Genomic DNA, 13,748 nt, shown 5'->3' on the forward strand with positions numbered 1-13,748 from the left:
GGATAAAATTCTATAATTCTTTTAAAACTTTGAAAGATTTTTAAAATTTAAAATATAATAGCAGTTAACCAGTAAGAAATCTAAATCCTACTTTGTCGGGTTGTCATGAGAAACAATTAAGGAAATTTATGTGAAGTTTATTAGCTGGTTTGCTGTAAGATATAGTATATCTATAAATATCTGTTCAATAAATATTTGCAGTATCTGTAATAGATCAGTAGCATGAGTAAAAAAAAATTTTGTTTTCTAAAAAAATTAAATATTTGCTTATAATTAGAGTTACATTTTAATTTTTCAGTTAACAAAAACCCTATAGGCAACCAGCATCACTCTCAAGGTTTTGTGAACTTATCAGTTCCCTTATTTCAACTCCTAGTCCTGTCGGAAAAAGTGACAGTTGGGAGGCAGAACTGCACATGGTAGCCCAGAGTTCTTACCATCTGAGCCATGTGCCCATTCATTTCTCATTTCAGAACACTACATTGTGTCACATGAATTCAACTATGTACTCATGGAGAAGGAGGGAGAAAGCAAGGAAGGAAAAAAGAGAAAAGTAATTTACATAGTAACAGCAATTCTGCTCAACATTCCATTCAGTGGGCCGATACCCTGGAGTGCAGGTGAGATAGGAACTATGAATTCATTAGTCACAGTTCTCACAGACCTGTATAAAGTCAAAGACACAAAACCACACATAGAATTGGCCCTCCATCTTTGTGGGTTCTGCATCTGTGGATTCAAACCTCAGATCAAAACGACTTAGGGCTAGGCACAGTGGCTCATGCCTGTAATCCCAGTTCTTTGGGAGGCCAAGGCAGGTGGATTGCTTGAGGTCAGGAATCTGAGACCAGCCTGGGCAGCCTGGTGAAACCCCATCTCTACAAAAAATACAAAGATTAGCTGGGTATGGTGGTGCATGCTTGTAGTCCCAGCTACTTGGGAGGCTGAGGTGAGAGGATCACTTGATCCTGGGAGGTGGAAGTTACAATGAGCCAAGAGAGTGCTACTGCACTCCAGCCTGGGTGACAGAGCTATTTCAAAAAAAAAAAAAACAAAAAAAAAAAAAACACACATACACACAAAACTATTTGGAAAAAAAAAAAACTATCTGTACTATCTGTACTGAACACATACAGACTTTTTTCTCATTACTTCATAAACAATAAAATATAAAAACTATTTACATAGCATTTGCATTGTATTAGGTATTATAAGTAATTTACAGGTGATTGAAAGTATACAGGAGGATGTGTGTAGGATATATGCAAATGCTATGCCATTGTATATCAGGCACTTAAGCATTGGTGGATTTTGGTATTCAAGGGAGGTCCTGGAACCAATCCTCGATGGATACTGAGGGGTGAATGTACTGTATCTCATGGGGAACTTCAGAACTTTGAGGGTATTATTGGACTATTACTTCATCTCATGAGCTGGCATGAGGATTTACGTCTGCATAGAAAGTGTAAGATGCAGCTCCACCACAACTGCACTCTCATGCTAATCACAGAAATGACTGAACTTAAGTGTATGATCTTAAAAAAGGTCAAAGATAGGGACCTCACAAAAAGCAAGTTTCCTATGGAAAGGAAATCCTCAAGTAGATTGTTCTATTCCACTTCTAAGGTATCTTAAACTACTAGCCACCTACTAGGTGAAGCATGAGGCTAGGCACTGTGCCTAAGCAGCCAATGCCCCCTCCCTGGCAAGCATTCTCACTAAGTAATGAGGATTAATGTCCCTGGTACATCCCGCACTCCCTTCCCTGACCAGAACTGTGCTTTGTACCTGGTCTCCAGGCTGGCAGCCTCTTGAAGCATCTCCTCTGTGACCGTGTCTGTGTTATAAAACTCTCTGAGTGCTTGCAGCAGCTCCTCCTTTCGATGAGCAGGCAGGCTCTCTGCGTTGAGTAGAGCCCTGGCCCCAGAACGCACCTGCCGACGCTCAGGATCTTCCAGCAGGCGCAAGCCCTCCTCAGAGCCAATGGGGGCCTGGAATTCCTTGGCCAGCTGTTGCTTCAGATGGTTGTCATAGTAGTTGGAAATGGCATGGCAGGAAGTGCAGAGCAGCAGCACATCGTGGGAGTTGTGGTCCTTCATCTCGATGGGGAAGTGCTTCCGGTACTCATGTGGAATCACGTTCTTCCTGGAACAAGCCCAGCCAGAAAGCAGCGCTCATGAGTGTATGACAGAGCACACGGGAAGACAGCAGACAGGCTACTGGGGTTCTAATTGGGGCCTAACCATGACTGGGAAGCCTTGAGCACCACCGCCCAACACAGATCACAGAAAAGCAGTATCACCTATTCCACTCTCAGCCCATCTATGTCTTAGCTTCCTCTCTCCTGCAAGTAAGTACAGATCACCTGCTGTGGGCTTCAACGGAGGGCCAGTGTAGCAAGAGGTTAATAACAACCTCCAAGAGGGCTGCGCTCCCAGAAGGGAAAGTCTCAGAGAACTGAAAAGATTCTCTAATGGCCTTTTGACACCTGGACAACAACTCTCTCAAGAAGGCCTAGGAACCTGAAAAAGCCAATTTCCTTCATCTGAGAAGCAAATACCTTACTCCATTTCCCTGCTTCACCAGGGTCCATCATTATTTTCTAAGGAGAACTAAGCTCTCAGGAAAAACTCTTGGCAGCAATGACTTTGTCTCACTTTGCAGGGGAGAAAGGAGGAAAGTGAGTGACTCCACAGAAGCCAGGGAGAAAGCCCAAGTGTCTGGGCACTCAGGTGTAGTTGGCAGCCTCACTCTCATGGTGCAGGGACCCTGATGTGAAACAGTATTACAGCACAGGGCAGGCTTCAGGACATCTGGATACTCCACGAACAAAACCAGGGCTCAAAAAGCTGGTGAGCCAGTCAAGAGAGGATGAGAACAACACAGCTTCTGAAGGAACTGGTTTTTAGTCTTTCATGAGCAAAAGGGAACCGCTTTCCACATGACAGACCATTACTGAGCATAGTGTTGCACTCCAGAAACTGAGAAATGGCTCAGGAGGCATAAAGGCCACTATAGCAAGGGCAGCAGAATACCAAAGCTCTTGGGGAAGCTGGATGCCAGGGATAAGCCTCTCAGCCAAAGTGGACAGACTCAGCCACAGCCCCCAAAGGCTCCGCATATGGCTACAAAAGCAATTTCCATCTGCCACAGACAACCAGGGTGGCCCAATGCCACACTCACCGAATGTAGGAGTCTCTCTTGCCACACACTACACACAGGTTCTCTTTAACCATCAAGTAATAGTCTCCAGGAGATTCGGGCCTTCCTGCAGGTTCAAACCGTAGCTTCACCACAAAGGGCTCTTCACTCACCAGCTCTTAAGAGAAGAGACATCAGTGTTTGACTGTTCCCCTGCCCCCACCACCATGCCCAAGAAGCAGCACTACCTTCACTGTTCTCTGCTATGGCCTGGCAGAGAACAAGATTTCTGGGTTGTGCCTACCCAGTCCCATGCATCTCAAGGTCTCTCTGCCTTCCTCCATCCCTCCCTCTTCCTTATCTCACTCCCCACTCCTGCCAGCATCCAAAGCACCTAATTAGAGATAAACAAGGACAGCTGAATCTCATACCACCAATGCCTTTGTCCAGGTACCACTGAGCTTTTCTTCTATCACAAGTGCAGAGGGGCTGTCCATCAGGAGCATGGAGAAAGCAGTTATCATAAAGAGGTGATTTTCTGTGGGGAAAGGAAAGAGAAATCTCAAACCGAAAGCTAACTGTGGGTCAAAATGTCTGTTGCTTTCCCATGCTCTCTTCTGAGTGACTCAAACTGTTCTCAACACTAAGCACTAAGGTCAAACACACCACTATGGAAAAAACAAACAGAGTGAGAAACCATGTTTAATCCTCACCTGCATTGGGCTAGGAAACAGACCTAAAAATGAATTAGTTTATGCCTTTAGTTTTTAAACTTATGGATTAGGACATTAGGGAGTGTGTTGGGTGGTTTACACACAGCTCTTCTGTGAATGCAAAAAAGAACCAAGCAACAAGAAAATTGCCAAATCACTGGGTGAAACAAAGTAAATTAAAAATTTTAAAGTTGAAGTCAAAGTAATGAGGGCCATGTGGATTTACTTCTAACTCACACGCAATAACACTTCCTTCAATTTAATCATCCAATTAATTCCTAAAGGCATTTTGCTACAGGGACCAAATTTATGCTCCAAAGTACTTATTAGTCATCTTCCTACAATAGAGGAGTAAGTTATACAGGAAATTTTTCATTGGCTAGAGAGTAACATTTTCTTGCTCGATGTCATTCTAAATAATCAATTAACATATGAACAAGAAATCAAATGATGCATTTCTCCTGAAAAGTATGAGGCACTACGTGTTATTTATTTTTGCAGCTAGCCTGAAACAAGGAAGGAATGATAATTATACCCCCATTTACAGTTGGAGAAGTTAAGGCCTAAGGTCACATCAGGGTCAATGACAGAACTAAGCTAAGCTTTCCTCATTTCCACTCCAACTGCCAAAAAATAAAAAAGTAAAAGAGGGGAAAAGGAGAAAAATACATAAATAAAGCAAAGGAGAGTCCAAACGTCTCTGATGGAAAGAAAAAGCAAGATTAACCCCTGGAGAGCTGCTGCTCCCCTACTACAAGCCTTCTCCCTAGACCCAAGGGAAGCACCACACTGTTTGCTAAGGCTGGGACTGACTCTTTACTAGACAGGGAGTGACTCAGTTACCTGGCAGAATAGCCCACCCCTAGGGGCTTTCTTTTATGTTTTCTGGGGTCTCTCCCTTGGTGGTTGCCTGGCACCATCCCATCCATCTTAGACTTCTTATGTTTTGGCTTCTGCTGAGATTCTGTTGCTTCCCCATTAACCTCTTCTCCCAATCTGCTCATTCCTTTGCTTCGAAATGGGATGTCGACCACACCCTGGCATTTTTCCAAGACTTTTCTCCAGCTACTGTGGTCATCGTTGTTTTCTCCAGGTGAATTCCTAGAGAAAGGGTATCCAAGAAGATGAAGAAAGAGAGCCACTGAAATCTGGGCATCCCTGGCAGCATAAATTACCTGAAGAGAAAAGTCAGAGATCAGTGGAATCTGGAAGGCAAACCAGAGAGAGCAACTTCAAAGTCAATCACAAAGAAATAGACAGCTCTTAGGATCCTAATTCAAAATGTACGACAACCTGGGCACCATATACTTCCTTAAAACTTTTTATTATAAAAATTTTCAAACTATACAAAAGTAAATTGAATAGCATGATTAACTCTCATGTTCGCTATGTTTTTAACTAAAATAGCTAAAAGAATGACTTACTCTAAATGCTGGAAAATCCTCACCTATATAAATCAGTGAAGTTTCTATCTGCTACCAAATTGCTGGACAGATTTCTCTCAACTTTGGGGGAAGGGTAGTTAACAAAGGCCTGATAACTAGTACATGAAATTCACTTTGGAGGCAGTCATCCTCTGGAATAGCTGAAATCATGATTCATTAAGAGGTCTGTGTCAATCAATCAGAAATAACCTGCCATATCCATTAATAAGATATTGAAAACAAAGAAAACAAATAGGTTTCAAACATGGGCCTCAAATCAAAGTCACAGGGCCCATTCCTGGAATTTATTTATTTAATAGTAGTAAGTCATTCTCCTAAGCAACTAGTGATATGCAAGCTGGTCATAAAGAAAAGTACTATGGGCCAGGCACAGTGGCTCACACCTTTAATTCCAGCACTTTGGGAGGCCAAAGCGAGTGGATCACCTGAGGTCAGGAGTTCGAAACCAGCCTGGCCAACATGGTGAAACCCTGTCTCTACTAAAAATACAAAAAATTAGCTGGGTGTGGTGGCGGACACCTGTAAACCCAGCTACTTGGGAGGCTAAGGCAGGAGAATCGCTTGAACCAAGGAGGCGAAGGTTGCAGTGAGCTGAGACCGTGCCACTGCACTCCAGCCTGGGAGACAGAGCAAGACTCCATCTCAAAAAAAAAAAAAAAAAAAAAAAAAAAAGGAAAAGTACTGTGGTCAAAACTAAAATTCCGCTGGGCACGGTGGCTCATGCCTGTAATCCCAACACTTTGGGAAGCTGAGGCGGGCGGATCACCTGAGGTCAGGAATTCGAGACCAGCATAGCCAACATAGGGAAACCTTGTCTCTACTAAAAATACAAAAAATTAGCTGGGCACGGTGGCATGCACCTGTCATCCCATCTACTCGGAAGGCTGAGGTAGGAGAATCACTTGAACCTGGGGCTTGAACCCAGGAGGCAGAGGTTGCAGTGAGCTGAGATCGCACCACTGCACTCCAGCCTGAGCGACAGAGTGAGACTCCATCTCAAAAAAAATAAAATAAATAAAATTTTTAAAAACTAAAATTAACAGGTTTTCCCAACAAAAAGTATAAGGACTTTAAAATTCTATTACTTCACCTTTAATAACCAAGCCAGTGAATAATTCTATTAGTAAGGATCATTTATACTTTTAGAGTAAAACAAGTTTGGATAAAATTTTCCACCTAGATCCAACAATCTACATATCTATTAGCAGACTATTTCCCGCAGAAGAATGTGTGCTTGAATGCAAAGACTTCAGAGTTCTCTTTAACACATTATTTTCTAATGATAAAGAAACAAATGGTACTAGGATGACTGGAGGTCCACATGAAAAAGAGTGAATGTGGACCCCTACCTCACAAGACACACAAAAATTAACTCAAAATGGATCACAAATTTAAATGCAAGAGCTAAAACTATATGACTTTTAGAAGAAAACATAGGAGCCAATCGTCATGACCTTGGGTGAGGCAATGATTTATTGACTGTGACACCAAAAGCATAAGCAATTAAAAGAAGAGATTTTTAAAAAGAAACTGATAACTGGAGCTCATCAAAATTAAAAACTATTGTGCTTCAAACAAATAATGGGAGAAAATACTTTATAGATCATCTATCGGAAAAGGATCTAGAATATACAAAGAATTCCTAAAACTCAAAAATAAAATAACAAATGACCCGATTAAAACATGGGCAAAGGATATGTATGAATACACATTTCTCCACGGAAGATATACAAATGGCCAATACGCACATGAACAGACGTCCAGCATCATTACTCACGAGGGAAATGTAAATCAAAACCACAATGAAATACCACTTCATACCTACTAGGATGGCTCTAATGGAAAAGACTGACAATAACAAATGTCAGGAAGGATGTAGAACACCGGCACCCTCATACACTGCTGGTGGGAATACAAAATGGTGTAGCTACTTTGGAAACCAGTTAACATTTCTCAAGGATGAACAAGTGGTAACTGACTCAGCAAACAAGGTTGAAACTAGGCCTATGCAAGTGGTATGGCAAAAAGCCTAAGTTCTAATGGGTTTAAGCCACAGAACCAGGAAAGCATGAGGACTAGAGACACCAGGTATCTGTGAAGGCAAGGGTGAAAACAGAAGGGTAAGGTGAAATCTCCATAGAGAACACTTACACCCTGCTCTCCTCCTTTACAGCACAGGACCAGACAACTATCCCTCCCCTAGCCCAAAAGACAGTGAAAGTTTAAATCATATAATGGTTAAACCACAGAGGATCTGGACCTGGTAATACCACTCACAACTGAAGGGAGGGACGAAATGTCACCTGAAGAAAGGGGGATTAAGGGAGAGATTACACACTGAATGTTAAGACCACTGGCGCTTTTCCCCCACTCAGTGACTGGAATATAGGTAGTGGGGCTTACGCTTCTTGAATAGAATACTAGAAGATTCATCTCTGGAGAAACTAAGTCACCTGAGAGAAAAGACACGGTTACTGACATTTTTTTTTTTACTTCTCATGCTCCCTTTCTCAAGAAGCTGTTATGAACGTACTCCGCCAAAGCAAGAAAGGAAAAAGACGTGGAATTTAAAAAACAGAGGATCTACTATGAAAGAGAGGTGAAGGGAATTCCAGGCTGATGGTAAATGCAAATTCCAGGAGGAGAGTTGGGCAGCAGGCCTAGAGTGCAGTCCGTCCTGGGAGGAGCCAGATGAGAGAGGGCTCTAGGAAAGAAGGCTCCAAGGGAAAAGGAAACAAGTAAGTGACCTGATGGGTGTCTGAACCAGCCCAGAGGAGATCCATAGTTCTGGTAAGGAGTCTGGGGTGGAAACAATAGGTACATGGACACTATGCAAACAAAATACTAATTATTAATCCTGGAAATAAAAGTAACTGCAGTTTACTATGTGACTCAGCTATAAATAATATAAATACTGGATATTAACCTGATAAAAATGATGATTTGCCTAAATTGGGAGGATGGGGAAGAGAAGTATTTGTCTAGGGGCAGGGGAGCTGCAAGAGTACTAAACCATATCTTCCATAGTATGAAGTCAAAAGATAATATATATAGATAAGGAAGAATAACGCATGCATGTAATTTAGAAGTATAATGATAATTACCAGAAAGAAATGAAAGTGGTTGCCTCTGAGGAGAAGAAGGAAGAAGGATTAGGAATGGGGAAAGGTAATACAGGGAACTATTTACTGCTTCTGAAAATAAGTTATAACTCCTACACACTTATAACACTATGTTTTTTTTTAAATTATGCATTTGTATTCATAAAAAAAAAATTCCTTTTTCTGAAATGCCCAACATATAGTAAAAGGTCAAAAAAATCAGGACTCTTGACCGGGTGCAGTGGCTCACACCTGGAAGCTGAGGTGGGCGGATCATTTGAGGTCAGGAGTTTGAGACCAGCCTGACCAACGTGGTGAAACCCCATCTCTACTAAAAATACAAAAAAAATTAGCCGGGCGTGGTGGTGCACGTCTGTAATCTCTGAGGCAGGAGAATTGCTTTAATCCAGGAGGCAGAGGTTGCAGTGAGCCAAGATCGTACCACTGTACTCCAGCTTGGGTAACAGAGTGAGACTCCATCTCAAAAATGAAACAACAGCAGGACTCTTTATCTTTTATTTAAGTGATTATTTTATTGTAGACCAGTTAACTGGATTATCACCAGAGAATGAATCCATTTTAAGGCATCTCCATCCAATACTTATACTATATTTGAGAATTTTAATTTTTTTTTTTTTTTTTTTTGAGACGGAGTTGCGCTCTGTGGCCCAGGCTGGAGTGCAGTGGCGCGATCTCTGCGGACTGCAAGCTCCGCCTCCCGGGTTTACTTACGCCATTCTCCTGCCTCAGCCTTCCAAGTAGCTGGGACTAAAGGCACCTGCCACCACGCCAGGCTAATTTTTTGTATTTTTAGTAGAGACGGGGTTTCACTGTGTTAGCCAGGATGGTCTTGATCTCCTGACCTCGTGATCCACCCGTCTCGGCCTCCCAAAGTGCTGGGATTACAGGTGTGAGCCACTGCGCCCGGCCACGCCTGGCCGAGAATTTTAATTTTATAAACAGTTATACTTCAGAAACAATGACCTTCCATTCTTCAACTACTCTGATAAGAAGTACCTGGTCCTCTGTAAGAGTCTCAGCATCCCAGTTGCTGCAACGAAGTAGAAGGGACTTGTCAAGGGGAAAGTTCAAAACAGTCTCAGCGAGGGATTTCAGGCTAAGCCCATTACAGAGCAAATTGTTTCTAAAAGAAAGAAAGAAATAAAACCATGCATCAGAAATGGGCAAAGGACATGAACAAGAAAATCAAAAGAGACATATAAATAGCCAATAAAGAGATAACATACTCAATCTCACTAGACATCAAAGAAAATGATAATTTATCTATTTGTGAAACACTTTATAAATCCTTTCTGTAGTTTAACTCATTCAATACTCACACCAACCCCGAGAGGTGGCTACATTATCATCTCTACTTTACAGATGAGGAAACTGAGGAACAGAGAGGCTTAGTACTGTGCCAAAGGTCATACAGCTGGCAAGTGGCAGCCCTGAGACTCCTACCCATGCAGTCTGCTCCCGAGTCAGCTTTTAGCCTCTATCCACGCTGCCTCTAACAGCACACAGTGACAGTGGCACCTCTGGGGAGCTGGTGCCAAAGAAAGGAGGGCCTGATGAAGGGAGGCTTTTACTGTTACACCCCATAGACTTTCACAGTTTTAATTTTTACAGCAATATCTTAATGTGTTACTTTAAAAAATTATACTTCACTTATAAGAGCTTTATATAAGCCAAACTAACAAACTAAAATAAAATTTCATTTTATACTAAAAAATTGTGGTAAGCACAGATTTTAATCAGGCCTTCTCTTAGTTTACCAAATCTCCAACCTTGTAGTGACTGTGTCACTTCAGGCAGGGCAAGAGGCTGTTTTAGTCCACAAGGTTATAAATGAGGACCTGTACATAAACATGAGGAGGTAATTATGACCCCCCGCCCCAAAAAGACAAGCTGAAATCAAATTTCCGTAGGAGTAAAATTCTAAAGGAAATCTCTCTTCCTCCCAGATAAGGGCCGGTCTACCATCATTTTTGGCCTAAAGCAGGGTCTGTAAACTCAAAGGCTTATCAGGAGGAGCCAGGGGTTACAATGGGAGTGGTGGGCAAACTGAACAGAGCATGCTCATCTAAAGGGCACATATGCTACCCAGCCAAATGCTGCCATCTAGAACTGTAGACTCAGTGTAGTCAGATTACCTAATTTTTCAAGAGAAGCCAGAAATACAGATTTTTACATTAAATCTTCTTGATTTAAATAAAAATTTCCAAAAATATCATACGGGAAAAAAGAAAACCAAAAACCCTTTGCAGCCATAATTTAGCCAATGGGACCACCAGCTTTTAGCCTATAGCTGTGAGATATCTCAGTAATGTTTGATCTAAAAAGACTAATTCTAGGTAACCAAAGTTTCACAGAAGTTGGAATGTCTTCTCACAAATGCAATACGCATCTTAGAAGCCTGTAGTCTCCTATACAATTTCACATGTTTCACTACTGATTCCCAGGCATCTACAAATCTGGCTAAAATATTTGTCCCACAGCTACAGGAATCCCAGCATTCATACAAACCACACCTCTGCCGCATGGCTAGGTATCGGAGGTCCAGGCACCCCCTAACAACGAGGCCATAATCCTGCAGAAGCTTGCTGGCATCTTCTGAGCATCCCACTCCAACTTTCAAAATGGTGCCATCTGCCAAAATATTCAGTAACGTTCTTGGTAGTGTTTTTCCTCCACAGATTAGCTTAGGCAGGCGAATCAAGACACAGAGGCCACTTGGGGAGGCCATTTGTAGAAGTGACAGAGGGCTGGCTTTGCCTTCCAAATTTACCTGCAACAGAGGAAGACAGGGTTGTGGTTCACACCTTAGCACAGCAGCAAGCACAACATATAACTGTGACAAAAAAGTCTAAGAGGTGAATCCTTAAATTCCCAAAGGGAGCATCTGACCAGGTTTTGGTTTGCATCTACAGATAAGCCTACAGTAACGAATGCAATGGACTTTGTGAAGCAGCAACCTCAACAAAGGTTACCGAGAACCCCAAACACCAAGGCCTGAAATACGAGTGGTCCATAAACAGTGACCAGCTGACACAGGGGAGCTCTGGGACATACACTGGCAGTCATATAGAACATGCTGGTTTTACAAGGCTAAGGAGGCCGGGCGCGGTGGCTCATACCTGTAATCCCAGCACTTTGGGAGGCTGAGGCAGGCAGATCACCTGAGGTCAGGAGTTCGAGACAAGCTTGGCCAACACAGCGAAACCCCAACTCTACCAAAAATACAAAAATTAGCTGGGCGTGGTGGCACATGCCTATAATTCCAGCTACATGGGAGGCTGAGGCAGGAGAATCACTTGAACCCAGGAGGCAGAGGTTGCAGTGGGCCGAGATTGCGCCACTGCACTCCAGCCTGGGAGACAAGAGTGAAACTCCATCTCAAAAAAAAAAAAAAAAAAAAAAGGCTAAGGAAAAAAGGCTAAGGAGTACAGTGTGAAACGATAAACATCCTCTTTTCATTATCCAGCCTCTCTAATGTACACGCAGGTAACTCTAGTCATTTACCTTATCATCACTGACTCAAGATCCAATTTTTAAAAAGAGGTAGGAGATAAGTGGTACCTGATAATATAATAAATCCTGGTAGCACAAAGTGCTTTCTCAGCATTTTCTAGTCACAAATGGCGTTCATAAAAATAAAAAATATATATATATTGAGCATAAGTTAGGGCCTTTAAATCTTAAAAGATACAAAAAAACTTTATACAGTAAGTGATCAAGGTTTAATCTTTTTTCTTTTTTTGAAACGGAGTCTGGGTCTGTCGCCCAGGCTTGAGTGCAGCAGCTCAATCTTGGCTCACTGCAACCTCTGCCTCCCGGGTTCAAGCAATTCTCCTGCCTCAGCCTCCCAAGTAGCTGGGATTATACGCGTGCACAGCCACGCCCGGCTAATTTTTGTATTTTTTGTAGAGATGAAGTTTCACCATGTTGCCCTGGTCTCGAACTCCTGACCTCAAGTGATCCTTCTGCTTCGGCCTTCCAAAGTGCTGGGAATTCTCCTGCCTCAGCCTCCTGAGTAGCTGGGATTACAGGCATGCACAGCCATACCCAGCTAATTTTTGTATTTTTTGTAGAGATGAAGTTTCACCATGTTGCCCTGGTCTCGAACTCCTGACCTCAAGTGATCCTTCTGCCTCAGCCTTCCAAAGTGCTGGGATTACAGGCATGAGCCACTGTGCCTGGCTGAAGCTTAGTATTTTTGGGGTCATAGAAAGGTTTGAAAAAATGCTGAAAGTTAAGGATGTTATTCCTAGAAAAATGTATACACAAAACTCACATACATTTTCAAGGGATTAAAGTTTCCCTAAAGCTATCGACAGAACCCAGATTAAGTACCCAATAAATTCCAATCCTCCTCACTTGTCAGGAGAGGAATATAGGTGAATTAGTTTGACCAAATATGGTGAGATCATGGCAAAGCTAGGACTATCACACTATCACCTAAATTTCTCAGTCCCTAGAATAGCAGTTCTCAACTGAGGGTAATTTTGTACCCCAAGAGACATTTGGCAATATCTGGAGAAATGTTTGGTTGTCACAAGTGGGGAGGAAGTACATAGGCATCTAGTAAGCAGAGGCCAGAAGGCTGCTAAACATCCTACAATGTACAAAATAGTTCCTTAAAACAAAGAATCATCTGCCCAAAATGTCAATAGTGAGGAGGCTGAGAAACTGCTCTAGGGCAATGTGGTCCTCTCGCTACTGTGCTAGCTGCCTGCTGGGCCTGCAGTGCCACAGTTGCATACAAAGTAATGGAAGACAGCGTGCTGATTTAAAGAATTTATAATCTTATAGGAAGAGCAGGATGGATACACATAAACACAAGCTCACACACACACAAAATGACATGGCAAATGCCAAAGGAATGTTTCAAGCAAAGTGTCACAATTAATCAGAGGAGGGACACTGCATAGTTGAAGTGACCAAAATCACACAGAGGAAATAGTCAAGATCACAAAAGAACTGCTGTTAAAAAAAAAAAAAAAAAATTGGGGAGGGCTCTGGCCCTCAACTTTTTTTCCCAGTCTTGCTCTGTTGCCCAGGCTGGAGTACAGTAGCGCAATCTCAGCTAACTGCAACCTCTGCCTCCCGGGTTCAAGTGATTCTCCTGCCTCAGCCTCATGAGTAGCTGGGATTATAGGCACCTGCCATGACACCTGGCTAATTTTTGTATTTTTAATAGAGACAGGGTTTCACAATATTGGCCAGGCTGGTCTCAAACTCCTGACCTCAAAAGATCCACCCACTCAGCCTCCCAAAGTGCTGGGATTACAGGCGTGAGATACCTCTAGCCCTCAACTTCTTTTCTAAGGTGGAGTAAAACCATG

At 42.5% G+C, this 13,748-nt stretch overlaps 1 protein-coding gene across 1 annotated transcript in view; it reads right to left on the minus strand.

The window, feature by feature from the left end:
- Nucleotides 1-13,748, minus strand: part of EXD2 (exonuclease 3'-5' domain containing 2) — a 50,994-nt gene that overhangs the window by 2,926 nt on the left and 34,320 nt on the right. The window contains exons 3-8 of the mRNA XM_010359729.2: nt 10,935-11,191; nt 9,418-9,544; nt 4,698-5,029; nt 3,573-3,679; nt 3,184-3,319; nt 1,789-2,145 (exon numbers count right to left, since the gene is read on the minus strand). Of these exons, the coding sequence (XP_010358031.1) occupies nt 1,789-2,145; nt 3,184-3,319; nt 3,573-3,679; nt 4,698-5,029; nt 9,418-9,544; nt 10,935-11,191 (1,316 nt within the window). The remainder of the gene's footprint in view (nt 1-1,788; nt 2,146-3,183; nt 3,320-3,572; nt 3,680-4,697; nt 5,030-9,417; nt 9,545-10,934; nt 11,192-13,748) is intronic.

Source organism: Rhinopithecus roxellana, chromosome 5 (assembly GCF_007565055.1).
Source record: "Rhinopithecus roxellana isolate Shanxi Qingling chromosome 5, ASM756505v1, whole genome shotgun sequence".
Lineage (NCBI taxonomy): Eukaryota > Metazoa > Chordata > Mammalia > Primates > Cercopithecidae > Rhinopithecus > Rhinopithecus roxellana.